Source organism: Phoenix dactylifera, chromosome 7, assembly GCF_051530095.1.
Source record: "Phoenix dactylifera cultivar Ajwa chromosome 7, Ajwa_hap1_PhDact_Kaust_v1.1, whole genome shotgun sequence".
Lineage (NCBI taxonomy): Eukaryota > Viridiplantae > Streptophyta > Magnoliopsida > Arecales > Arecaceae > Phoenix > Phoenix dactylifera.
In genome coordinates this window covers 5724217-5749227 of record NC_143196.1, presented here as the reverse complement: position 1 = coordinate 5749227, position 25011 = coordinate 5724217, and the positions used below count along the sequence as shown (strand labels likewise).

The 25011-nt window shown below is 39.8% G+C and overlaps 2 protein-coding genes across 3 annotated transcripts; both read right to left on the bottom strand.

The window, feature by feature from the left end:
• Window positions 1–3226: 3226 nt before the first annotated feature.
• LOC103705308 (Phototropic-responsive NPH3 family protein) lies at window positions 3227–8087 on the bottom strand. Of its 2 annotated transcripts, none has more exons than XM_008788971.5 (4): window positions 7708–8087; window positions 7476–7545; window positions 5250–5753; window positions 3227–4160 (listed from the first exon to the last, which is right to left on the bottom strand). In XM_008788971.5, the coding sequence occupies exons 1-4, from the start codon at window positions 8085–8087 to the stop codon at window positions 3519–3521; spliced, it is 1596 nt and encodes a 531-aa protein (XP_008787193.4). In that variant the 3' UTR covers window positions 3227–3518. The 2 variants fall into 2 exon arrangements, with proteins under 2 accessions (XP_008787193.4, XP_017697799.2); XM_017842310.5 differs by having other exon boundaries at window positions 7456–7545; window positions 7708–7845.
• Window positions 8088–12375: 4288 nt separating this feature from the next.
• LOC103705307 (mitochondrial outer membrane protein porin 5-like) lies at window positions 12376–22613 on the bottom strand. Its single transcript, XM_008788969.6, has 6 exons — window positions 22393–22613; window positions 22173–22240; window positions 13567–13677; window positions 13384–13470; window positions 13096–13304; window positions 12376–12989 (listed from the first exon to the last, which is right to left on the bottom strand). Exons 1-6 carry the CDS (start codon window positions 22436–22438, stop codon window positions 12683–12685), a joined length of 828 nt encoding a protein of 275 aa, XP_008787191.4. The 5' UTR covers window positions 22439–22613; the 3' UTR covers window positions 12376–12682.
• Between the last annotated feature and the right edge of the window lie 2398 nt (window positions 22614–25011).

Sequence of the window (25011 nt, the reverse complement as noted above, 5' to 3'; positions counted from 1 at the left end):
CTTAGGTTCCTTCTAGTGTGCAACTAGGGTTGAACCATTCAGTTAACTGCATCTTTTTGGACCCAATGCGTATTTTAGCTTTAATTTATGATCACCTGCACCCCACAAAAATATAATATTAATGCAGCACTTTTATTATTATTTGTTAGCAATAATACTAATTTAAGTGATGTGTAGATCGCACTTTTATGCTCTCATCAATCATGGAGATGACCACAGCATCATCGTGAGGGGTCTCAACCCCTTCCAAATCCTCGTCCGAGAACGAGATGGCTTCAGAAGTGCGCGGGCGCTTTGGGGGGATTCCTCCTTGGGCTGAGTCTCCAGCCGAGGTTCCTCCAATTACGTTGATGGTGCCGGCGATAGGCCTGTTGCCATTTGGATTTTCAGGCGGTGTGGCATTTTCCACCGGTCTTCTTTCCTCACGCTGGTTCCTCACGAATCGATTGAGTACTCCGCGGTGGATGAGCGCCTCAATCTCGTCTCGGAGCCGAAAACAGTCTTCTGTGTCGTGCCCGTGGTCTCGGTGGAAGCAACAATACTTCCTGGAATTGCGGGGAATTCCTGTATCCCGCATAGGAGGTGGAGGTCGGAAAAAGTCCCGACCTTCAATCTCCATCAGAATCTCGGTCCGGGGTGCGTTGATTGGGGTGTAGTTTTCGTACCTCCCCAGGTGCATCCGAGGTCGTAGTGGGGATCCCGGTTGAGGCGGGGACCTCGGTCGAAACTGTCCCCGCTATCGAGGCGGGCTCCTCAGCCGGGGGAGGTTCCTCTCTTGGCGGGAGGATCGGCTTCTTTGACGGCCGCGCTCCTCGCGGCGTTTCTTCTGCTTCTTTGAAGCTTGTTCAGTCGTACCCCGCCTGGATGCAATAGCCTCTTCGGCCTTAGCATACTTTCGGGCTCGGGCCAGCATCTCGGTGAAGTCGGCAGGGAAGCTCTTCTCGATAGAGAAGAGGAATCTGTAGGAGCGAGCCCCAGTTTTTAGTGCCGACATGGCTATTGACTGGTCGAGCTCGCGAACTTCCCATGTGGCGGCGGTAAAATGGTCAAGATATTCCTTGAGAGATTCTCCCTCCTTCTGCTTGATATCTAGGAGGGAGTCCGATGTCCGTCGTTGTCGTCGGCTGGCAGCAAAGTTGGTGGCGAACTGCCTGCCGAGCTGCTCGAAAGATGATACCGTGCCTGGCTTCAGCCCGAAAAACCAGAGCTGAGCTGTCCCTCGGAGGGTCGCTGGAAAGGCCTTGCAGAGCACGGCCTTCGAAGAACCTTGCAGTGCCATGAGAGCCCGATAGTTCTCCAGGTGGTCGAGGGGGTCGGTGGTTCCGCTATACGGCTCCACTTGAGGCATCTTGAACCTCGAGGGGATCGGCTCGTCCTCAATCTGGTGGGAGAAGGGGGATTTAGTGATGAACTCAAAGTCCCCTTCGTGCCTTGCCCTCCTGCTGCGGAGCGCTTCAATCTGGCGCTCCAGGTTCTCGACTTTCCTGTCGAGCTCCCCAGCCCGGGGAATCGTCACCGTAGTTTGCTCCGGTTCGCGGCGGTCCGGGGCCGACTCAGCTTCGGAGAGCTGGGGTCTTCTGTCTAAAGATCCCCCCGGCAACTCTCTCCAGGGAGACACACGCTCTTCGTTGTTGGCCCTGGAAGAGCCGTGAAGGTTCTGGCCTTGGAGAACTGGGCCGTTCGGAGGAAGCACCGACGGGGCCAAGGCCTGTGGGGCGAGCGTAGGTGGGGCTTCCTCGCGCCGCAGGCCTTGGACGGCGGCGGCCAAAGCCTGGACCTGTTGTACCAGAGCGTTAAACTGTTCCGGCTAAATTTGGGGGGCCGGATCAGCCGGAGAAGGCAAATTCTGGACAGAGTGTCCAGGACTATGCGGGGGACGCCGGAAAGCATTGGAGGCTCCCTTATTTCTCAACTTCATGACCGCGACTCGGGCCCTTCCTCTAGCGCCAACTGTTTCTGGAAATTGAACCCGGGGGCGGCCGTCGGCTGAGGAGGAGGAGCTTCGGTGGATTCCAGCGGGCGGCGACCTGACGGCGAGCGGCGTCCTCCATGGGGTGGGGATCTGCAAGAAGCCGGTGGCTAGGGTTTCCGGCGCCGGCCCTCCGATGCTTAAGTTAGAGGGGGCTTAAATTTGGGAGAGAAGAAGAGGAGAAGAGCAGAAGAGCGTTCTGCTGCCCTTTTTCTGAGTCCAACCCCCTCCTTGAGAAGGAGGGATTCATCTTTATAGGGGAGTCGGATTACCTGTGATGTGATGGGGTGAGGTCGCCGTACGACTCAGCACGTCGCTCAAGTTGGTGCGTAATCAGGTGAATTAATGCTTCGGCGTCGGAAGTGAGGCCGGGATCAGAGAGTTGTCATGGCTGACTGGACACTGCCGAGCCGTCATGCCGTGGAGGATTGAGGATCCGTAGATAACAGGAGTCATGCGCATTGATTGTTGAGTGAGCCGGAGACATATTAATTGTTGAGTGAGTCGGGAGTTTGCAGAGATCGTGCGCATTAAATGCTGGGGGCGGTGGCAGGGTATGGCCCCTGACCGGGCTTCAGAAGGGTGTACCCGTGGTAGGTGGGCGGTGAGGGCGGACTTCCGAGATCGGGAACTCTCTGGATCGGATGTTCCGAGGTTGGCGCCGAGCTCGGCCGTCCGAGGTCGGGCACCGAGCTCGGCCGCCCGAGGTCGGCCGTTGTCGGTCCTTCGACGGCAGAGTTCTAATGGGCTCGGGGGAAACTGCGCTCCCCCAACAGAACCAATATTGAATCACCATCATTGACGACGCAAGGACCCTGGAGAGGATCCGCGTGTCAAATAAAAAAGCAAGGAAAGGAGAAGAGAGAAGGGAAGAGAAAGGAAGAGATGAGGGAGTGGACTGGAGGATGAGAGAAGGGGAAACAAAGGAAGAGCTGAGAGGAGGGGGGTAGGGGATTCTCCGGCCATCGTAGGCCAGGGAGTTCCGATGTTTGTCCTCAGACTTTATCTCTCCAAAAAAGTCTAGAGAAAGAGGAATTGAGATTAAAAAAATAAACTGGAATCTCTTAATAATAATAAAAATAATAATAATTTAGGCTATATTTAAACTGGAAATCCAGCTTTCTGGAGATAGAATGATTGCTTGAACTACCGTCTTACTCTGAAAATAAAGAAAAGAAATACATCATGTTTACATATTTTTGCTCGTAGGAAGAAATCTGATAACTAAATATCAGTCAAAGCAGCATAAATATAGTGTAGTCAAACTGCACTCATTACAGTATTTCGTAGCATCTAAACTAAAAAGAAGAAAAGAAAAGGTTCAAGTATTTAGAATGTCCAGGGAGGGAACCAGCCAACTCAAAGTAATTTTTAGTCCCTGCAGCTCTGTCCCAGTGTTAAATCCCCTAAGAGAACGAAATCAAGGTACATTATTTAAAGCAGCAGAAAATTTAACGTGACCTTTCAGTTTCAAACAAATGAAAGACAAAAATTAAAAAAAAAAAAAAGAGAGAAAAAAAAAAAGAAAAACAGTATCAGTGTTAGTATATCAGGCAGAGCAATTCCTCCGGTGGCCCCGCCGCTTCTCCTCCGCAACCACCACCTCCTCACTCTCACCGCCAGGCCTCCGAAACATGCTCTTCAGCCCATGCATCAATCTCCGGCCGAACCCTCTCCCACTCCTCGAAGAATTCCCACTGCATGACTTCCCCGAAGGCCTGACCGCCTCCGCCGCCGGCCCATCCATCCCCTCGCGCCGGACAATGCGAAAGCTCGCCGACCGGACCGGCTCCCTCTCGGCCCGCTTCTCCTCGGACCACCTCAGCCTCTCCCGGAGGCCGGCGACGTCCCGCTCCAGGCTCTGGATCCGGAAGCTGGTGGCCTCCATGGTGGCGCGCAGCTGGGCCGACTGCCGGAGGACTGCGTCGCGGTGGAGGATCGAGCCGAGGGTCAGGTTCTCGCTGCCGTGGCGGTTGTTGAGGGGCTTCATGGTGGCGGCGGTGGTGGCGGAGGTGGTGGCGATGGAGCTGCGGGTTTGGAGCTGGTCGATGAGCATGGCCTGGACAACGAAACGGAGGGGGAGGCGGGGGTTCTGGACGAGGTGCATGAGGATGGGGAGGGAGAGCCTGGTGCAATTCACTGTGTAGCATATCATAGTCTTCTCTTCCTCCGTTAACTTGCCGTTGTGGTTCTGCATGGTTAAGTGATTATAATAAATTAATTCATCATCAAAAAAAAGATTATAATAAATTAATAATGCACATATAAAAGCGATGTTTCGGAGTAGAGGTTTGTAATTATGGACATGCTGGAAAAATGGAGTGACTTCTGAGCTTCGAATGGGAATTTAAATTGAACAAGGAATGCGAGGGGATGGAGTTGAGGAACGAAAGAAAGAAGGAGATGAAATATATTTGGAAACCGTTTTAATGTCCCACCGAGTGTAATAATGGCGCTTGATTTATTATCCGGTCGAGTGCTCGGAGCGGCAAACGAAGAAGAAAGGAAAAGGACCAGACAAAATGATGGACCACTACATTGGTAAGGCAAATTAAGAAAGATAGTTAATTGGAATGGAAGGAAGTACGAGAAGAAATAATGATGGGAAGCAATTTATTTAGGACTGTTATCTAAAAATAAAATTATGACCAGAAGCATTCTTATATTTTATGAAAAAATAAAAGATATGAAAAAAAAAATTTCTATTTGTTAGAAATTGATTTTTTTTTAAAAGTTATTCTTCGGCCATCAAAAGATTCAAAGCTATAGATAAAATTTTTTACTAAAAATATAATAAATAATTTATACAACTTTTCAAAAAAAAACTCAATCATATATACATCATTTTTCTAGTTGGCTGGATTTGTTAGCAACTGTACCCTATGCTTCGGCATGTGTCTGTTTTTTTTTTTTTTTTGATAAAAATGGTATTATATATAGTTCTAATGTGAGTACCTCTCTAAACCAAGTAAAAATAAATAATAATAATAATAATAATAATAATAAAAGTAGGAGACACATACCATGCATTAGAAATAACACATATACTTGTCACGGTTCGCTGTCCAACTAGCTGGCGCTTGGTGTAAGGATGTGTGACATTGGATTAGATGTAACAGCTAATGACTAGTCGACCAGAAGTTTTCAACTTGGTTGCACTGGTATTTAGTTAATCGAGAAATGGCAGAAAATATAATTTTGTTCAAAAAAAAAAAAAATTATGCGTGGCACTTATGCAATTCTATCCAAAAAATTAAAAAAAAGGTCCAATTAATCATACCTGGAGGTAGTGGTCTACGATGTTATAGAGAAGATCGTGGTCATGGGCAAACCGCACACGCATCGCCTCGGCGACCATCCGAAACTCCTCGGCAGAAAGCGCCGCCACGTCGTCCAGCCACGCGCCGCCGCAGCCGCCGTCGGACCCCGCTAGCACCTCAATGCACATCTCCGCCAGCGCCGCCGCCGCCTCCGTCCCCTGGGCGAGCAGCGCCGCCGACGACCGGAGCACCGCCGCCGCTTTCCCGGCATCGGCTGCCACCTCATCGAAGAAGTACGCCTCCGTCCGCCGAAGCAGGCCGCCGTCACCCCCCATCTCCAGCCACTCCGCCGCCACCCGAAGGGCCGCGAGGTTGAACGGCGTTATGACGACGTCCGCGCCGTAGCAGTAGCAGGCCGCGTCCGCGAATGCCTCCGCCGTTATGCCTGACGGCAGGGTGACGATGATGTCGGAGGATTCCCTTAGTTGCCGTCTTAGGTAACCGCTTCGCATTATCAGTAGATCCTGCTCATTTAATTACATATATTATTTCTAAACAAATAACCCTTAGCCCTTGATTTTTCACCCATGATTTATAGCAATTTAATTTTACCACCCATTTTATAAATATAATTTATAATATTATTTAAAAAAAACTTAAAATTTTTTACAACATTGCACTAAGATTAAGACGAGCAGCCGATGAATAAGTTAAAAAAATAAACAGCTGTGATGGATGGCATGTCTGTCCACACATAAATAAATGAAATCAGATCGATTCTCGAAATGTTTTTTTAGATTTTTCTCAATGCCCTGGCTATTCAAAAAACTTAAGAAGCTGATGGATTATCTATTTTCAAAAAAATCAAAGAATTTCATGATGAATGGCATGCCTGGCCACATGATGCATGCAGTGTAAGTCACATGTCTGATCTAATTAGAATTTACTAAAATTTTGGAATTTTACCAAAAATAATAAAAATCTCGTGGAGCTATCGCAAACAGGGTAAAATGCAAACGAATTTTGAGAAATAGAAAAGGACGTGTAAGGGGCAATAAAAACATAATAAATGGTGGCAGAATTTCATTTATTTTTTTTGTCCCCAAACTGCAGTGGCTGCTGTTGTTGAGGTTGAGGTTGTCGGCGTGGTTGGCGTTGGTGGATCGCATGGATGAACCGTTAGATCCTAATCCAAGGGATGGAGATCATGTTAGAGCACACTATTTAACTTGATACCTGTTGGAATTCCGTTTTTTTTTTGAGAAAATATCTGTTAGAGTTCAAACTTGTGCCTTTCCTTAATTAGTCTTAGAGCAATTGAGTTAAACATTATTTGGCATTATAACTAAATAATGATAGAATAAAACCGTAGAATTAGGCATACAAACTTAATTTACTTAATTATTATTAGTAATTTCCAGTACCCAATATAATTACTACATTTAATTAAAACTTTTGTCACTGTTCATGAATTATGAATTAGTAGGGAAAATTGTGGTTTGTATGAATTTTCATACAGGACTGTTTTATGTCATTCAATCTTCCACAATTTGAAACTGCATGATACTAAATAGCATTTCTTAACCCACCACAAATCGGATAATTAATTGTGTATTAATGCTGTATAGCTAAACTCTAATTTAATGAAAAGATGAAATTAGGAAAACATCATGGTATGAATGCTCAAACAATGGCTGGTTTTGCCTTCTAAGATCCGTTTCCTTGAGGTTTTGCCATGTGTCTCGGAGAAAGCCAGGTGTTAAAAATAAGAAAAGAAGAAAAGTGGCAGAACTTTTTTTTTCCATGCTAGCTAAAAATTATACTCAATTGAAAGATTGGGCAAGGCCAGAGCAGCAATACAAAGGTAATGAAACAATAGGAAAAATCGGATAATTAATTGTGTATTAATGCTGTATAGCTAAACTCTAATTTAATGAAAAGATGAAATTAGGAAAACATCATGGTATGAATGCTCAAACAATGGCTGGTTTTGCCTTCTAAGATCCGTTTCCTTGAGGTTTTGCCATGTGTCTCGGAGAAAGCCAGGTGTTAAAAATAAGAAAAGAAGAAAAGTAGCAGAACTTTTTTTTTCCATGCTAGCTAAAAATTATACTCAATTGAAAGATTGGGCAAGGCCAGAGCAGCAATACAAAGGTAATGAAACAATAGGAAAGAATGAATTGAAACAAAGAACTAAAGTATAACATATTTTTCAAAAATCCATACCGTGAAAACTAAATCCATACCCTGTGAAGATGGAAGCATTGATCATGAACACGGATGACCACGTCCGTCTTACATCCTGTGGCCCGCGACCTTTCATCGATCAAATTAAGAAGACATGCATCATATAATGGCAGAATATAATGTTATGTGTGGTAATATATATATATATATATATATAGATGTATGGATGGATGTATGTATGTATGGATGTATGGATGCAAGCATATATAAGAGCATTGAGGTTTTACAGACCAAGCCTCTACTCTGCTTTGGAGAGAAGGTGGAGATGGCAATGATGGAGATGAAGAGGAGAGAGGAGTTGGAGTGGTGGTGGCAGAGAGATTCGGTGAGACGGAGTTGAAGCAATCTTTATGTTTTTTTTCTTCATCCTCTTCTTCTCCTCCTTCTTCTTCTTCAATTACTTCTTCTTCTTCTTCTTCTTGATCATCTTCATAGATGGTGTCAACCACACCCAATTCTTTCCACGCTCTCATCGTCTCGCTTATTTCCTTTGGCTTGACCCCTTTCTCCCTCTCGTTAAGGAGCGCACCTTTCCAGGCCTTTCTGTTGTCCCTGACCTTGCAATTAGGGTTTTGCTGGGGGGTATTAAATGGATGAGGCATTGAATGCATGCATGTGAGAGGTCATAAATGTGGTGCGTCCCCATCTCCAGCTCTCGCTACAGGCAGATCAAGAAATTTGAATTCTTTGGACAAATGTGCTCAGATTTTTAAATATTTTCTCCTGCATTTGCTTTATTGATGCATGCATCCATTAGATATATTTTGGCATAATTGTAACTTAGTTGCATGATGGTAGTTGAGGGCCTTGAAGGTTAAAAAATTTATCCAAAAATCTATATTTTTTAAGATAATATTTAAATAAAAAATAATTTATTTATGTCATTTTATGTATTAAAAAATAGCTTGAGAATCTATTCCCATGTTCTTTTGCATTATTACTTTTCTGAATAAGTTGCTAAACTCTATTTACATGTTCCATAATATTCTTTATTACATATATTATTATAATATTTTATAGTATAATATATAATATAATATAGATAATATATATTACATATAATATAATATAGATAATATATATTATATTTCATTATAATAGAATATTAAAATAATATCATATATTGTTAAAATATTATTATAGTCTTAGGGGTATTTTAGGAACAAATTTAAAAAATTATCTTTTTCGACTGATGAAAAAGAGACTTACCCACTTTTTAGATACATAAGACTTTTCTCCTATTTCATAGATAAATACTATTCATAGAAAAATAACTTACCCATTTAGAGAAGCATAAGAACATGGATTAATTGATTAATGAAAAAATTGACTAACTTTCTCATAATATTTATCTACCAAAGAATGGACACTGAAGAGTACTAAGCAAAATCTACAACTAGAAATTCTACTCTCCCTATTAGTCAAGTAAGCCCTGTGGTGGCAAAAATTGATTTATAGATTTAATGTAAATCATATCAATTTAAAGTGAAATTCAGTACAACTTATTCTTGGAGCGGCTTTTCCACCATACAAGTCTACTGTAGAAGATGAAAATTGGAAGATCTCCTTTACATATATTTTTTTTTCTCCTTTTAAGTCGACTTTTAGAAGAATCCTTAGGCTGAAAAGTGAAAATCAAGTATAAAGCCCTTTGACTACTAATTCTATGCTATGGAAAGCAACAAGAACAAGGAACTTATCTTCTTTAAATGATTTCCCATAACCAATCTTGCCTGCTGCCCGACCTTTATTGTTCGTTCGCTCCTGACCGGTGTCCCCTCCCGGATGGTCGAGTTCACAAATGACCTTTTTTGGAATTTACTTGTGCTTTGTTCCTTTTTTTTCTCTATAAAATTGCTAAAATTTTTATAAACAAAAATGATTTTTAGTTGGATGGTACATATTGGTACCTCAACCACATCTGTAGATCTCATGTCTATCATACCGTTTTGGCCTTTGAAAGTAATGCAGAACAAACGAAAACAAACCCCTTAACCCATTAACCCCTTAACCCATTATATCTATATTTGCTTAGTCAAAGGAGGTTAATGAACCAATAAAAAGAGTACCATATATTCTTACCCAAAAGGAAAAAGAAAATGATAAACATAAATTTGCACGCACGACTTTTACTCATTTATTCTGCCCAACTTGCGCACTTGGATAAAGCTATTCCATCAAAAACATGGAAAATGCTCATTGAGGTTTACCCATTAATCTTTGGGTAAACATTTTTTCCACTTTAACCCGATTCTAGTTTACAAGAACTATCGGAGTCCTTTTAATGGACTTAGATTTAAAACTTATATTGTTCATGATTTAGTTTTACCTAGTTTTCTATCTTCTAGTTCTATATATTTTGAAGCATGATGACAACTTCTAGGGCTAAACCTTCAAAGCTGTGCCTATATTAATTAGGTTTTAAATATATACAGCTATGCCCAATAAACCTTAACAGCTTTATTTAGCTGTTGTTCAGTTAACATACGCTATTTGCTATTTTCACTGTTTAAAGTGTTAATTGTATATTTATATTTATACAAATATGAGGGCATGTCGAGTGTGATGCTAACGATGCCTTTATTTCTTTATTATTTATTATTGCTATTATAATGGTAGCAGTGGCTTTTATTTTATTACAAAAAGCCTATTCAAGGTTGGGGGCAGACAAATAACTTCTATCAGTCAAATTTAAATCCATTTATTTCTTTTTTTCCCAAAAAAAAAAGGGAGGTTTCCCACCCACTTTCAGGGAACAGGTCGTACTGATCTTCTTTTACGATAGTGACCATTAGATCACACCCTGCGCAAATCTCCAAGCACTCCAAACTCTTTCATTCATCTGTATAGGTCTGGAAGCGATCGTTGTACAGTCCAATAGTAGATTCGTACGAAGTAAGGTAAATCCTTCTTTTCTGAAAGACAACCACCGTACTTAATTTCATTGAGATTATGAAAGAGATACAACTACAGAATAAACATACAAAAAAGGGACCTAACTTGGAGAATCTCTCTTAAAAGCACTGAATAACAAAACAAAACAAAAGTATAACTGCTCGAAACGACTCTATGCATGCAATTGTATTTTTCTCTGATAAGCAGGTTGCTTCCTTCCTGCCTCCATGTATGTGCTCAAGTCTTTCTTCTTGCCCAACACTTCTGTAAAGAAAAACTGTCCAAATGCTTCCCTTCTTCCAGCATCCGCCTCCCTCGGTTTTAACAAAGATACACACCGATTCTGTTCGATCCAGATGCTCCACATGATGGCAACAATCTATTGATTAATCCCAGACATGTTGAAGAGATGCCGGAATGTACCTGGTCCTCACATTGTGTTCAAAGTTTCTTTAAAGTTGGAGGTGGTCTTTGGACACCTGTCCTCCCAAGCTTGGTCTCCAAATTTCTAGTGAAGGGTGACAAGTAGAATGTAATGTATGCGTTCTGAAAAAGCCAACCAGAAAACCACCTTCTTTTCTATTTATATGGAGCTTGTGCTCTAGTGCAGCTGACAAAAAAGGGGCTGCTGAGTTGAAGGGACATAGCACAGCAACCCCATTTACAAATTCACAAAAGGAGTTGACAGAGAAAATTGAAGAAGAATTCTATCGCCATATTGGCTGATGTCTTTGATCGGATCATAAAGGTCAGAGATCTCCATTAGAAAACACTTTTCTGCCAGCATTAATAAGCCCAGTGACCATCTGCCAGTTGTGAAGTTCCAAAGTTCTGCAAATAGTAGCCTCAATATCCGGACATATGGGGAGAAAAGGAAAAATATCAGCTGAAGTTGTATGTCCAGGCCAACAATCCTTCCAGAATCTACAGCAGGAAAAACATTGTCAAGTGCATGATTAAGACTTGCCCAGAAAGTATCCAATCTTCATGTGATTTGCTTCCAAATGGTGGGCATATTCCTCTTGTTACCTCGGTAAGACACTAGCCTTTTCTTCAGTAATGATACTTACCGATTACCAGGCTCCAAGATTAATCCAGGCTTGCAGGAAGTCTCGAGGACCACTTAGCCAAAAGAGCTTGACTGAAAGTTTTCAGATCTAGGACACCCAGCCCTCCTTTTGATTTGCTAACTACAACACAGCTTACAAGACATGCAAAGGAATTAGCTTCAAATACACCTTTCCATAACAACCTTCGAATATTATCCAATGGGGGGGGGGGGGAGAGAATTGAATCAGTTATTAGCCGCCACCTGGAGGGTCATATACAGCAATTTTGAAACCTTAGCAGTGCACATATTCTCGCCAGAACACTCCCATTTTTCTCCTGTTAGGAGGGTCCTCCTTTCCATCTGTGGAGCATTCAACAATTGCCGGCATAGCTTTGTTCCCTCTATTTATACCATGACTTAAAATGGGTGCTCTTTTCCACCTGCATGCATGCTTCTGCAACAATAATCCTAACAGAGATGCCATTTTTATAGTTGAATGAAACAAAGCAGAATAAATAAAATATCTCTCAGCCTTTGGGCCAATTGATAGGATAATAAACTCTAGCAAGGTGAAACTAAAATTCATCAAAATTGTTTCAAATTATAAAGCCAATTCAATCTCTACAAAGAATATATCCTAAACAATCTAAAGAATTCATTGGCTATGCTACAATGCTTTCACAATTTTACCTTAAAACTTTGTCAAATAAATGTTTACAGAACAAAACATCAGCAGGAAAGTATGGCTTTAATTTATTGATAAAAGTAAATTTTACTTCAGCATGAGGGTCATACCACGGATCCTGAAATGACTTCCTGTACTAGACGGAAGAGAAGACACTGAGGTTCGAAGAAATCAAATCTGCATCATTTCTCTGCTTGTTAGTCCATTCAGAAAATAATCCTATAGTATGATCAGCAGAATTCTCTGAGCTGTTACCTTGGTTCAAAGCTAAGAGAAACAAGGCTAAAACTATATCATTCTCAAATGCAAATTCAGCAAGACAAACTAATGCGACAATTTCTCAGTCTAATGAGAGAAGCACCTTGCGAGGGAAAAGACATTACAAATCTACCACAGGTCAAGTTACCTCCAAGAACAAAAGGAAAACAGTAAGTAACCTAAAAACCCACCCACATCAACCAATTATCCCTACTGATCCAAAACTTCAACAAAAAGATGTCTGCGGTATAATTTATTGCCTGTAACTTCTGGACCCAACTGAGAAATTCAAATTTCACCCTCTATCTACGCACAGTTCATGGCTTGAGAGCAAGCGCCAGACCAAACTTGGGTGCCCTGTCCAAGTCCTTGGTGTCAAACTCACCAGAGATGGTCAAAATCGACTTGGGCTTCAGCTCATGCTGTAGAAGTGCTGCAAGCTTGCCAGAGTTGTTGAGCCTCGACTTCACAGTAGTTTGAGGATCAATGATGTATTGCCCTCCAACAGTGAATGTGTTTTCATTGGTGGAGAACCTTCTGGTAATTTCTCCAACCATGGCACTCTTCTGCATCTCATCCAAATGGTAAACATATGAAGCTCTGAGCGTGTCTCCCTTGTCCGCCCTAGTAAAAAATGACCGGAATTTATTAACAAAATTGATCAGCTTCTATACCTACCCTGTTATGGGATGTTAATGCTAGAAAATGTGAAAATAGGCTAAGAACTTACAGAATTATGGAAGCATTATAATCTGGCTTTCCCAAGCTTATTCCAGCATTGTACTTGGTAAAAGTTCCTGAAGCTGTGTCAAAACCAGCCTCTGCACCAAAGGCAATGCCATGGATACCTATGGTCCCCGAGAGGTCAACGACAGGCGATTGCTTCAAGGCCACAGCCGTGGCTACACCCGCATGGTCGTGGAAATATTGAATCTCTAGCTGGGAAAAAAAAGCAACATGTTTAAGAAACCAACTATTAGCTTTGTCGCGATCCTTCTAACCTTGGAACAGTCAGTACCTTTCCAGAATTGTAATCTGGCAGCTTAAAAGAAGCAATAGTTTTTGTAGATGGCAAGATCTCTGACATGGTGAGAGTTGTTGAGACCTGGTGTACATTGAAAAAAGTACCTGTTTAAGATTATTGAACAGTTTGCAGTTTAAATAACAGTAAGGAGAAGGAGAACAGTTGGCAGCAACAAACATTTGAATCTGTGTCGACTTTAACATCAACAAGGGTGTTCTTGTACTTGTACTGCGTACCAATGTCAAAAGAATAAAGCCCCCCTTTCTTCACAGCAGCAGAAGTAAGGCCCTGAAAATAAATCAGACAAAATTAGGTGTCACTTTCCAATTAAATATATTTATAGGGAGAAGCAATAGGCACACAAACCAGATGATAACAGAACCACCAAATGAATGAGAAAATTGTGACATTAATCAACAACTACCAGCAAATGAATAACTAATTATTTATTAACATGGACACAAGAAATTGGATGACAGCAACAAAAGCCAAAGGATAGTTACATCATTATCATCAAAAAACATAAGCAGAAGGGAAAATCTGTTAAAGTGTTAATATATATACACACACAAGAACTGTACTGGGTAAAAGACATGCTAGGGGACTGCATTCCATATTGATACACTGTGTACTGGTATCAATTTTCTGCCAGAATGGTACAGTACCACTCGAACCATCCTATTCCAGTGGTTTTCAAAACCTTGTGTGCGTGTGTGTGTGTGTTTATAGCAGAGCTAATATGTGGCCACCCACACACAGTCCATTTAACGTCAGCCTAGATTGGACGACCTAGGGCCTGGCATCGATAATCCAAACTGTCAGATGCAATCAATTATCTCTAAGTTAGTTACTGTCAAAAAGTCATGCTATTTGGAGATCCCTAGCTTATATATCTAGTGGTCAAAAAATATGCATTATTCATATCATTTAAACTCTCCGTTTTTGACCAGCAGGCAACAGGTATGGTGCATGGGACCAACACTTCTTTTTCTCGCCTAGCCAGCCACTTCATTCAATCAATCAGATGTTCTGTTCCAGGGCACTGGCATTCATGACTTTTTTCTTTTTTCAATTTAGGACTTTCTGAAAAGGCCAGCTTACGCTGCTTACTTATCTAATATCAACTGAATGCCGTCAAGACACTATCACTCTCAAAAATTATATACATGCAAGGAATTCAATTCCTGAACATGCTTAGATTCATAAAAGATGCATATACCAGGAATCTCCAACTCACATGATTGTTTCATAGTAAGCAATTTACATACATACACACTTATATATATAAACATGTGCACTAATTTCATAGCATTTTCATATTGTCAAGTGTCAACAATTTGAAACAATGCACAGAGAACAATTAATGCAAACATAAATCAAATGAAAAACTGAAGACCATTTTACGTATAAAAAAAAAAAAAACCTATCTAGAAAAGTAAGTCTTTAAGTTTCTGCAAATTTTTTGAGTGTCTTATCTAGGAAAGCTGAACAAAAACAAAATAGTGGTAGAGGCGTAGAGCATTGAACTAGACAAGGAGAGTGACATCAACACTAATCAAGATCATGATCACCACTGGAATAGAAAAGCTGAATAAGACCAACAATGGTTAACATAGTAAAGAAGCTACACAAAATGAAGAATTCAGTGAGCAAATAAATGAGAGCAAGTGCACTTAAACAGACAAGCTGCAAAAGAGAGTATGATACAGCAACAATGTACACAGAACTCACGGGAAAACAAGCTTCAGAACATTTGTCAGCATGATAAATGGATACAACCAAGCATGTAAAACTGCATTTGATTTAACAAATCCGGTATCGTTCAAATAAATGAAAGTGCCATACTACACTAATTTAAGCAAACACTATACCTCATTCCAGTTGAGTTACATAGTCTGAAGATAATACACACCAATTATTTCATAATCCTGAATTTCCTTTTTCTTTTTTTCTGAGAAACTATCATCCTGAGCTTTAGATTTTCAATAACTATCAATTTAGCCTATCATTCTGAAAGATAGAATAGTAGAACATATCAACAAATTATCTAAAGTCAAAGCTCATCATCAAGATTCTGTCAGATCCCAAATCTAACAATATTTTGCAGAAGCTAACAGAATTGTAACTATCTGAACAAGAATTTCAAAAAGCCATCTGAAAGACCACCAGATGTCAACAGGGATACCAAGATCACCATTACAAGGGAAAAGGGTGAAAGGGGCTACAGAAAATGTAGAATAATAAAAGATGTGCTACATCAGCATGTCTTTTAGAAGAAATACAGTATCGAAGGGTCAACAGCGGTCCAAAAATAAATATAAATTAACGAACATTTTTTAAGAGGATGTAAGACCGAGGGTATCAAGAAAGACTACACACGCATAACATAGTGCTACATAAGATGCTTAGCTCTTCAGCTAACAGAAAACCAAGGATGTTAGTCAAATCTATAATAGTAGCAGAATGTATTATCTGATGTTCAATGTTATGCAACAGAACCATGGCTATATCTTATGTCAATCTTCAAGGATTATATGTTTTGATGATGAAGAGGCATGTCCAAAGTGATCTCTTCCAAGGCTGAAAGTGGAGATGAGACAATATGGAGCCCGAAGACCATATATGGGCAGTGCCCACAAAACTTGTGATTATGAGAGGTAAGTAACCAAAAGGCAGATGATAAATGGGAGCCTTTTTCAGGAAAGTAACTTCGGAGACTGAGCAGAGTGGAGGTTGAATGATATGGAGCAGTACACTCCCATCATTCCAATGCAAAATCAGCCGCTAGTGGGTCATGGAATGAGCTTAAGGGATGTATGACCTTTCTTGGATAGAAGGAAAGAAAATTAGATAGCTTTTCTCCTCTCATTCCGGACTTGAGCTTGATAATGAAGAGGATGCATGCGCCCAGAGGTAGGTAACCAAGAGAAATGATGCGTATCACATTTCCATATGAAATATTTGCATGTCATAGAACTCACTGTGCATAGAAATGGGGTATGGAATCCACTAAAACTGTTCAAAATACAGGCTTTCATGTGGACAAGCAAGCTCCAATCTTAACAATTAATAGGACATGCAAAAAGAAACCAGTGTCCCATTTATGTCATTGTGAAGTTACTTTGAGTATTCAAGGCATGATAGCTGAAAAAGTAAGAATTCCTTTCAAACTCTGAGACTTTCCAGGTCTTGCAGAAAGCATTTAAATGCTGCTACAAAGTGTTAAGTTTTCATGGGATCACAGGATCCCATCATCCTAAAAGATGCATAGCTCACATCTTTCTCCTCACCAACTTTTGCCAAGTTATCTTTTCTATTCCCTTCTTACTTTTCAGACTTACATCACCTTATCACTTTCGTATGGGCACTCATGATGCCCTTCCTTCTTCTATTATACTTTCGATCATAAGAATTTCATATTAGCATATGCTCGAAAAGGCATGATGAATTCCAGAGTTCCATTCACAAATTGATTTTGCAAGAGTTCTCTTCGTATAACTAGGTTCAAGGATTTAAGGGGGCATGCTGGCAATTGAACATGGCAAATGTCAGCATGTTAAAAAATGGCTACGGTATGCACGCAGTCAAGGGAATGGAAAGCGCATATACAGTATGCAGCCTGCATATACAAATGCTTTTTCTTTCAAACAAAATAAAATACAATGTAAACAATAAAGATGACAATCACATATCTTTTGGATAAATAATAGCCATATTAATAATAAAAAATAATTACTGCTAGATACTTAATATCAAATATCTGTAGTTATAATTATTAATTTAACATTATTAACATTACCCATATCCAGTCTGTCTGAAGCCCACATCCAACCTAATCATCAGATTGAACCAATTCCATCTGGCTGTGCCCGCATAAGAATGGGCTGCATACATGGCCCCACAATGCAAAGTGATACATATACAGCCGTGCAATGCACAATGGACTATTTTTCAGTCCAAACAAATGATGCTTTCATAGGTTGGCATCATGAAGAAATGATAGTGAAGCATGTCCAAGAATCTATAAACGCTCTGCCAATCTTAAATATATTTAACACAGTTTGAAAAGAGTAAGAATCTGAAAAAACAATGATTACAACAGTTAAGCAAGAGAAATGCAGCTAGATGAATAGGCAATGGCAAATTAGAAAAGTTTTTTACGACATTCACAAAAACTGAAATTTTTCTAATGAGGCATCATCATGAATTCGAAATGTTTGGTGAGTAAAGCATTTTGTCAAGAAACAAAAAATAAATAAAATAGGGAGTTCATGGAAAGATATCATCACAAGTTTCAGGCAAAGAAATATGATAAAATAGTGCACTCTTGGCAAACAAATGAATTGTGCACTTGAAAATGAAAAAGCTAAAGCAGCTAGACAAATAGCAGCTCAAACCTATAACATAAGGTGTGCCAAGAGAATTGACATTGATGTACTTTAGCTGCTAGCAGTATTTACTGCATGCATCAATAGTCAAACTCCATTATATTCCCTAGAGATTCATCAATGCTATACTATTATCAAAATAAGTTGATCTTCACAAAAACTTTCTTCAAGCCTCAAATGAGAACTTGCTTAATTCATCACAATGTACAATTTAATATAACAAAAAGCAACAGATGGAGGAGCTACAACAATCAAGATATTTAAAAAACTTAACCATGGATGTCATCTCTCCTTATGATGATTCAATGACCATTTCTTTGTCTTGTATAATCTCTTTCCCAACAGATTAAAAAAATTATCAGCATGCCAATTTTTTAACTTTATTTATGTGAACAAAAAATTGGCCAATATAATAACTCCAATGTTAATACATAAGAATGTATTTATCTATTGAAGATCAGTATTTTTTAAATAAAACAAAAAAGGAACCGATAAAAAAACTGAGGCAATTTTGGGGCTGATCTATAATCCTTAAGCAAAATTGCCTTAAACTAGAAAGAATAGAACAATCCAGAACGGTAGAAACCATAATTAAAAAGAAAGCAACTTTCCTCCTTCCATAATAATGTTAGCCTTTCAACCCCTCCAAAAAATGGATCATCATTCATAATCCAAAGCTAAGTTTTAGATCTAATCTCCCAAAAAATGACTTTTGAAGTAGATTTTTGATAGTTATCACAAATATCGCAAACCTCTATTTTCTCATTATTGTAAGACAATCCATTTGTATGGTTAAAATCCATCTTTATAACATTAAATATGAACAAGGAAGAAAGAGGATATGTAAAATCAATGAACCCACAAAAAAAGGATCATCATGATATGAAAATTTAAAAAGAAAAAATAATACCAATAAGTAGCCAATTTTGGCCCACCAAGTCAAAAAAAAGGAGAATAGATTTCAAAGGACAAATAGAAGATATCATGCATTATTTCTGCCGATTATGTCCCCAAAATACAATATTTGGTAACCACGGATTTATGTAGTATGCTTTTGGCCTTTGTTTCATTTCAAGGCATCTTTCAAATGGTTCAGCAAATATAAGAAGATATTTGCCCTCATAATCCCCAGCCAACCATCATAAGCAATGTACCTAAAAGAGAACTTTAAAAAACAATCAAACTATAAAATCTTAAATTCACTTTAATTGGATTAGTTACCATCTATACTGATCTACATAATAAATCACAAAGATACATCTGAGTTGAGTTAACAATCATGAATCTAACAACCTAACACCATCTTGAATACATCTTTGGTAAGTAACCACTAGATTCTATTCGTTGAGAATGTAGAATCTCATTTCTACAAATTTAACTAAGAAATCATCAATCAGATGCATTCTCCCGCATAATTGCAATGCACATCCTTACTTGCAAATTATATCTACCAAATGCTTCAATTGTGAGCCAAACATAATCTAATGTAAATCCAAAGGTTCAAAGTTCTAGCAAAGCTCCCCCCAAATGTATCGAATCAAGTGAAGAAAATTTTTGTAAAATCAAAATCTCTTTTTCGCAAAGTTACCGGGGAAAAAAACTTGTGGAATAGTATCACATAGCGGTACAATTACTCCAAATGCCAATACCATCCACAGGTTTATAAGATGATATATGTGCCTAACCATCCAATATGATATGCTACTCTTAATTTTTCTGCAACCAGCTAATAAGCTAATCTTTTCATTTTCTAACCTTTTTATTATTAGGACTTGAACAGCCATGATATTGCCATAACGCATTTTAATATATCTTATTAGGCAGGCAAAATCAATATCAACCATCAGCTAATGGAGGGCATCATAGGAAAGCGGTGGGCAACCAATTGACAACAAGTTGCTTTTCTCTCCCTCTCTCTTTTGGGAAAAAGCTAAAAGAAATGGACCATCCAATCTAAATAGATAGCATCCAATTCAATAAGAAACCCTCCAACTGTTCTCTCTCCACCTCCATCCACTTTAACTTCCACCCCATCCTCCCTATGACATCTTATCACCAATGAGCACCAACAATGGCAACACACCTGTTTCCATCCTAACATGCCCCTACCATAGATGACACTACGCTGCTCTAACCCCCATCATCTGCACCTCCCTCCCCCATCACAGTGAGACCAGTTCATTGATGAGATCTGTCAACCCGGCGCACCACCCAACGGGAATGTCATGCAAGAGAGAAGTTGTTGTCACTCTGCCATTGTGCGGAGAGAGAGAGAGAGAGAGAGAGAGAGAGAGAGAGAGAGATGAAGTTTAGTCTCTTTCTAAATGGCACCGTAATGCCCATGCAAGTCTAGTTATTTACCATACTTGCCCCTCATATTGTGCGTGAAACTAGCTGTTTCAAGCAGGATCTTGACCATTTAAATCATAATAAATCATGAGTAATCACCATAAAAATATGTAGTATGAATTAAAAATCAGTTTCAACTTCCCCCTGCATATAGACGTATTTCTCTCAGACAAGTTCATCCCTTTTAGAAACCAGAACTTTTTCCTATGCCTCAAACTTTGAAAAGATATGATTTGAATGGATCAATGAATTAAAACTGGTTTCCTTTGCCCCCACAATTAAAATGAGAAAAATAAGAAACCTGATTTTTGTCCAAAAGAGGCATGTTCATCAAAGTCAATTGGATGGAATACAAGTGACACATATTTGACCTTAATTTTTTATTCTTCCCTTTGCAACCTTTCCAATAACATGCAAGAAAGGCACTCACCTTCTAACTCAACTTTCAAACTTAGTCATGCTACTCTTCCTGCTCAACTAGGTAGACCCTGCCAGCTTTAAAATTCTCATATACTATTTCATGTGGTTGCCTTCTCTTAAGTAGACATAAGAAATCAAACAAATGAGTCATTCCTCCCGACATCACCCTTTTCTCGATGGAGTAGAAATCTTGCATTAGCTCCTCTATAACTCCCATTCGGCTTTAAGCCACTATACAACAAGGTGTTTGTACTTAGATTTTATAACCTTACAAGAACATTAAGGGCATGTTTGGTGTTGCTTGAGAAAAGCACTTTGGAACCCTTAAGGCAAAAAAAGTGCTTCCTTGATAAATAAGTGTTTGGAAATAACATATGGAAAGTGCTTATATAAGAAGAAAAGTCAATAAAGTGTTTTTAGGAGAAGCCAGAAAACTGAGCTCTTGGCTTCTCCTTCTGTGAGAAAAACTTCTTGAAAAAGTAGAATCAACACCAAATATGCTCTAAGCTACGTCCATGCAGCAAAAATGGGAGACTAAGATCTTCAGCATAGGTTAGTCATACCGACCACAGACTGGATCTGATGATGCCCTGTGAGGTTTTACAAAAAAAATAAATCATGACATTTAGGACAAATGACAGGCTATCACATAGCTACCAGTCATTCCCCCCTTTGTAGGAAAAGATTGGCAAATTGGATGGCCAACTTCTCACTCAAAGTTGAATTCTTACCCATGAATGCTTGCACATTTAAAAAAAAAAAAAAGAAAGAGAAAAGCTGAAGAATTAAATAGGTCAGTTTAGAAAATATATAGAGGCTGAAAGAATGAACCAGAATACCATGGAATTGAAATTATGAACAAAAATAAAGAACCATATGGCTGCTAATCAATCTTTCTGATGAAGACAGAAAGGGGGGGGGGGAGGGGAATACTCATACATCCCATTGGGGAAAAGGTGAGGAAGGGATTCATGACATATGTGCAGAAACAACCAATGGAATGGCCCACGATATCAGTCATACACATGCAGAGATAGAGGGGAAAGAAAAGCTAATTAGCACATTCTTATAGAATTAGATACACTTGTAAACCTCCAAATGATCAATAATTACAACAGTGAATCAAAACAATTACGCAACTATGCATAAACAACTAACATACATCACATATAATGAGTACTTAAGGACTAAAAAAGAACATCTTCAGAAATTTGACCACAAATGAATGCAACAGTTGTTCTACTTTATTTTCAACTACAAGCACACCAAAAAAAAAAAGAAAAAAAAAAGAAAATTGGCATTAGTAAAAAAACAAAAAATCTTGTCCGTAGACTACTAAGATTGGCCAACTAGACACGCTTGAAGATATGAACAAGAGAAAATCTAATTCAAAGATCGGATCAACAATAAAGGCTTCCACAAGTTAACCAGGAAATCGCATCACACGATCTAATCTATCAATAACCCTAACATTTCACAACAGAAAGACATCAATCCGAAACCTAGAAACACTAGAAATATTCCCCAGAGACCAATAGAATCATCTATAAAATTGAGAACTGAGAATAAAACAAGAAATACGAGATTCAAAATAGGAAGAAGGAGATGAAGGATCTGAGGTGTTACCACTCCGGAGGCGCTGTAGGTCGAGATGGTTAACTTCTGGTCACAGCTGTAGTCCTTGGTCAGCAGATCTAAATACCACAAAAAAAGATTAAAAAAAAACCAAAAAAAACCAAAAAAATTGGACAAGAAGGCCAAGAATCAAAAAATAGCCAGAAAAGATCCAAAAAGGACAAGGATTTGGCGGGAGATTGGGGCGCAAGAGGGGAGGAGAGATCGAAACCTTTGGCCTTCTTCCCAATGTCCGAGAAGAGCCCTGGTCCCTTCATGGCGGCGGCGACGGCAGCGGCAGAGAGAGAAAGAAAGAGAAGATCAAAGGAGTGGATGAACGGGGCGAGGAAGGGTGTGGGGGGAGAGAGAAGAGAGAGGAGTGGATGAGTTGGATTCGGTGGTGGCTTCGAAACGGGGCCTGCGACTGCCACGAACTTGGGGGAGGGGAAAATTCCTTTTATTCTCTCTCCTCATATTATATTTTCTATAATAAATGAATTATTATATTTTATTAAAATTTTGAGAGGGGAATAGAAAATGGACCGTTGGATGGAAATAAATGGATGGGTCCTCGGGTGACAGCATTAATCAGACGGTTAGCAGATGAGGGTGATACATGCACAGAGGCTAGCTTGGAACAATGGAAATAATGGTGGCATGAGCCCTTCGACTTGAAAAAAATTAATTAGATATAGAAGCTAAATATTTGTCTTTTTTTTCTTTCTTTTTTTTTTTGATGATATTTTGGGTGCAAGTGGGGGTAAGTATAATTGGTATTCGGTTTGGGCTTGGGCTGATGCATATTTTAAGTTTGGGCTGGGCTTGTCTTTGACCATGCCAACTTAACTTCAAATATCAGGGGAGAGGCATTAGGAGCCTCAGGACTGGAGCAAATAAGAGGAACTTGTACCGCATAAGAATAATCACCAACAACCATATCCATGATCTCCAGAACATCTTCCAGATTAGCAATATAGCAAGTGAAATTAAAAGCTTCTAAGTTGACCATTAAAACAAAGTTGTCATCTAATTCATTTAGTAAACCAGAAGATCTAACAAACTTCTCGAACGGATTTACATCTAGGGATGCAAATGAGACGAGCAGCTCATAAACTGCTCGAGCTCGACTCAACTATTGCCAAGCTCGATGAAAAAAATACTCAGCTCAAAAGCTCGCAAGTCTAGTCAAATATACATATTTATAATAATAATAATATATTTTTATTTATAATATATATTATTAATATAATATTTAAAATATTATATAATATTATATTTTAATTATATTTTTTAATTATAATCAAATTTCAAGCTCGAGCTTGAGTATGGCTCGATTAATATTCAAGTTGAGTTGAGTCAATCTGGAATCTCCCCAATTCTACTAAAACTTAAGTCACTTAAAAATCTAAAGATTTTTCATTGGATCAATTCTAGCAACTTTTGGCGTTTCTTTTTCTTTCCGTAAGTCGAATTTTCTACTTCGAACCAACCTTCCAGCCCGAGCAAACCACAAGCCGACGAGTTTTTGTAGATCATGATCCCTAAACGTAGCATCCGGTGCTAGCGGCGGGCTTATGTTTTTAATTTTTAAACCATAGATAAAAACAGCTCCTATGCTTCTCCCCAAAGCCCAATTATTTGACGAACCTTCAGGCGACTCGAAACCAGCCACGTCTCCCTCATTGAGTAAGCTCTTAGCGCTGCCAAATTGGCATCCATCCTCCATGCACGAGTCTATTACATCTCCAAGAACAGCAATCATATACTCCAAAATAAATAAATAAATAAATAAAAACCTATTACTGCGTTGATCGATTTACAAAACTAAATTCTTAAATCCATCAATTACACTTCCCACAAGACCAACATAACATACATTTACATTTAGACAGTAATTTATCCGAACCAGATCAAACGAAAAGAAATTAATTTAAAGAAAACAGAAATTGCGATCATTCTCGCAAGGCGTCGCCTCTCAGGCTCCGAGATGGGGCGAAATGCGGATCCGAGGAGAGGTATTCGGATCCGATAGTGGGCGGGGGGAAGTCGGATGGGGTGCGGCGAAGGTTAGATGAGCTTTCCTGCTGTTCGTCGGCGACGAGCGGCTTCCTGCTGCCGTCGCCGCGGCCGGTGGAGCCGTCGGAGAGGCAGCGGTAGCCTCTTCGGTTTTGGCTTTTCTTGATCGCGTGTATGATGAACGGTATCATGCCCTCCATTTCGTGCACTTCTTCGTTTCTCTCTCTAGAACTCTCTCCTGCGAGTATATTGTGGATGACGGAGAATGGTTAGATGAGTTGCTTGCGCCGGGTGCTTGTGCTTCTTGCTTTGTCTGCATCGTTACCTACTACCATCACGATCCATGCATTGCGGCTGGACACATGGCTGCTAATTGCTATATGATTCTCCGTTTGTGGCCATTATTGGGAAGAAGGTTTATATGGAAGCTTGGCTGGGTCATTTTGGGTGTGGTTTTGGACCGCTATTGGTTGGATGTGTCCTTTAAACAAGCGATGGGAGAGCCTGTGAGCTAGGTTGGAGCCAGGACCATGTTGAAGGATGATTCTTCTGAAAACCTGTGGCAGAAGAAAATCAAAAAAAAAATCCTACAAGACAATGAACAGATTGATAGAAATATAGATCTCACCACTAGCAACCCAAGCGCTTTGCCTCCCAAGAGATCCACGCTCATTGCCTCTTTCTGAGTTTTTGGGGCTCTCACAACTTTTGTGCGTGACTTATGGTTCTGATGGCCAACTCTGGCTATTTATAGCTACCACATAAAATTCTAGGCAATGATATGCATGGGATTCTTAGGAATCTCTACTCTCGGCGTAGGATCATTGAAAAACAA

What these genes read in the sequence shown, in the direction of transcription:
- LOC103705307 (XM_008788969.6), bottom strand. Translation starts at nt 22,438, where the DNA reads ATGAAGGGACCAGGGCTCTTCTCGGACATTGGGAAGAAGGCCAAAG. An exon ending in AAGTCGACACAGATTCAAAT is followed by an intron (nt 13,471 to 13,566) that starts GTTTGTTGCTGC and finishes AATGTACACCAG; the next exon opens with GTCTCAACAACTCTCACCAT. An exon ending in CAGATTACAATTCTGGAAAG is followed by an intron (nt 13,305 to 13,383) that starts GTACTGACTGTT and finishes TTTTTTTCCCAG; the next exon opens with CTAGAGATTCAATATTTCCA.
- LOC103705308 (XM_008788971.5), bottom strand. Translation starts at nt 8,087, where the DNA reads ATGCATTCAATGCCTCATCCATTTAATACCCCCCAGCAAAACCCTAAT. An exon ending in AATGCTTCCATCTTCACAGG is followed by an intron (nt 5,754 to 7,475) that starts GTATGGATTTAG and finishes TTAAATGAGCAG; the next exon opens with GATCTACTGATAATGCGAAG. An exon ending in TCGTAGACCACTACCTCCAG is followed by an intron (nt 4,161 to 5,249) that starts GTATGATTAATT and finishes TTAACCATGCAG; the next exon opens with AACCACAACGGCAAGTTAAC.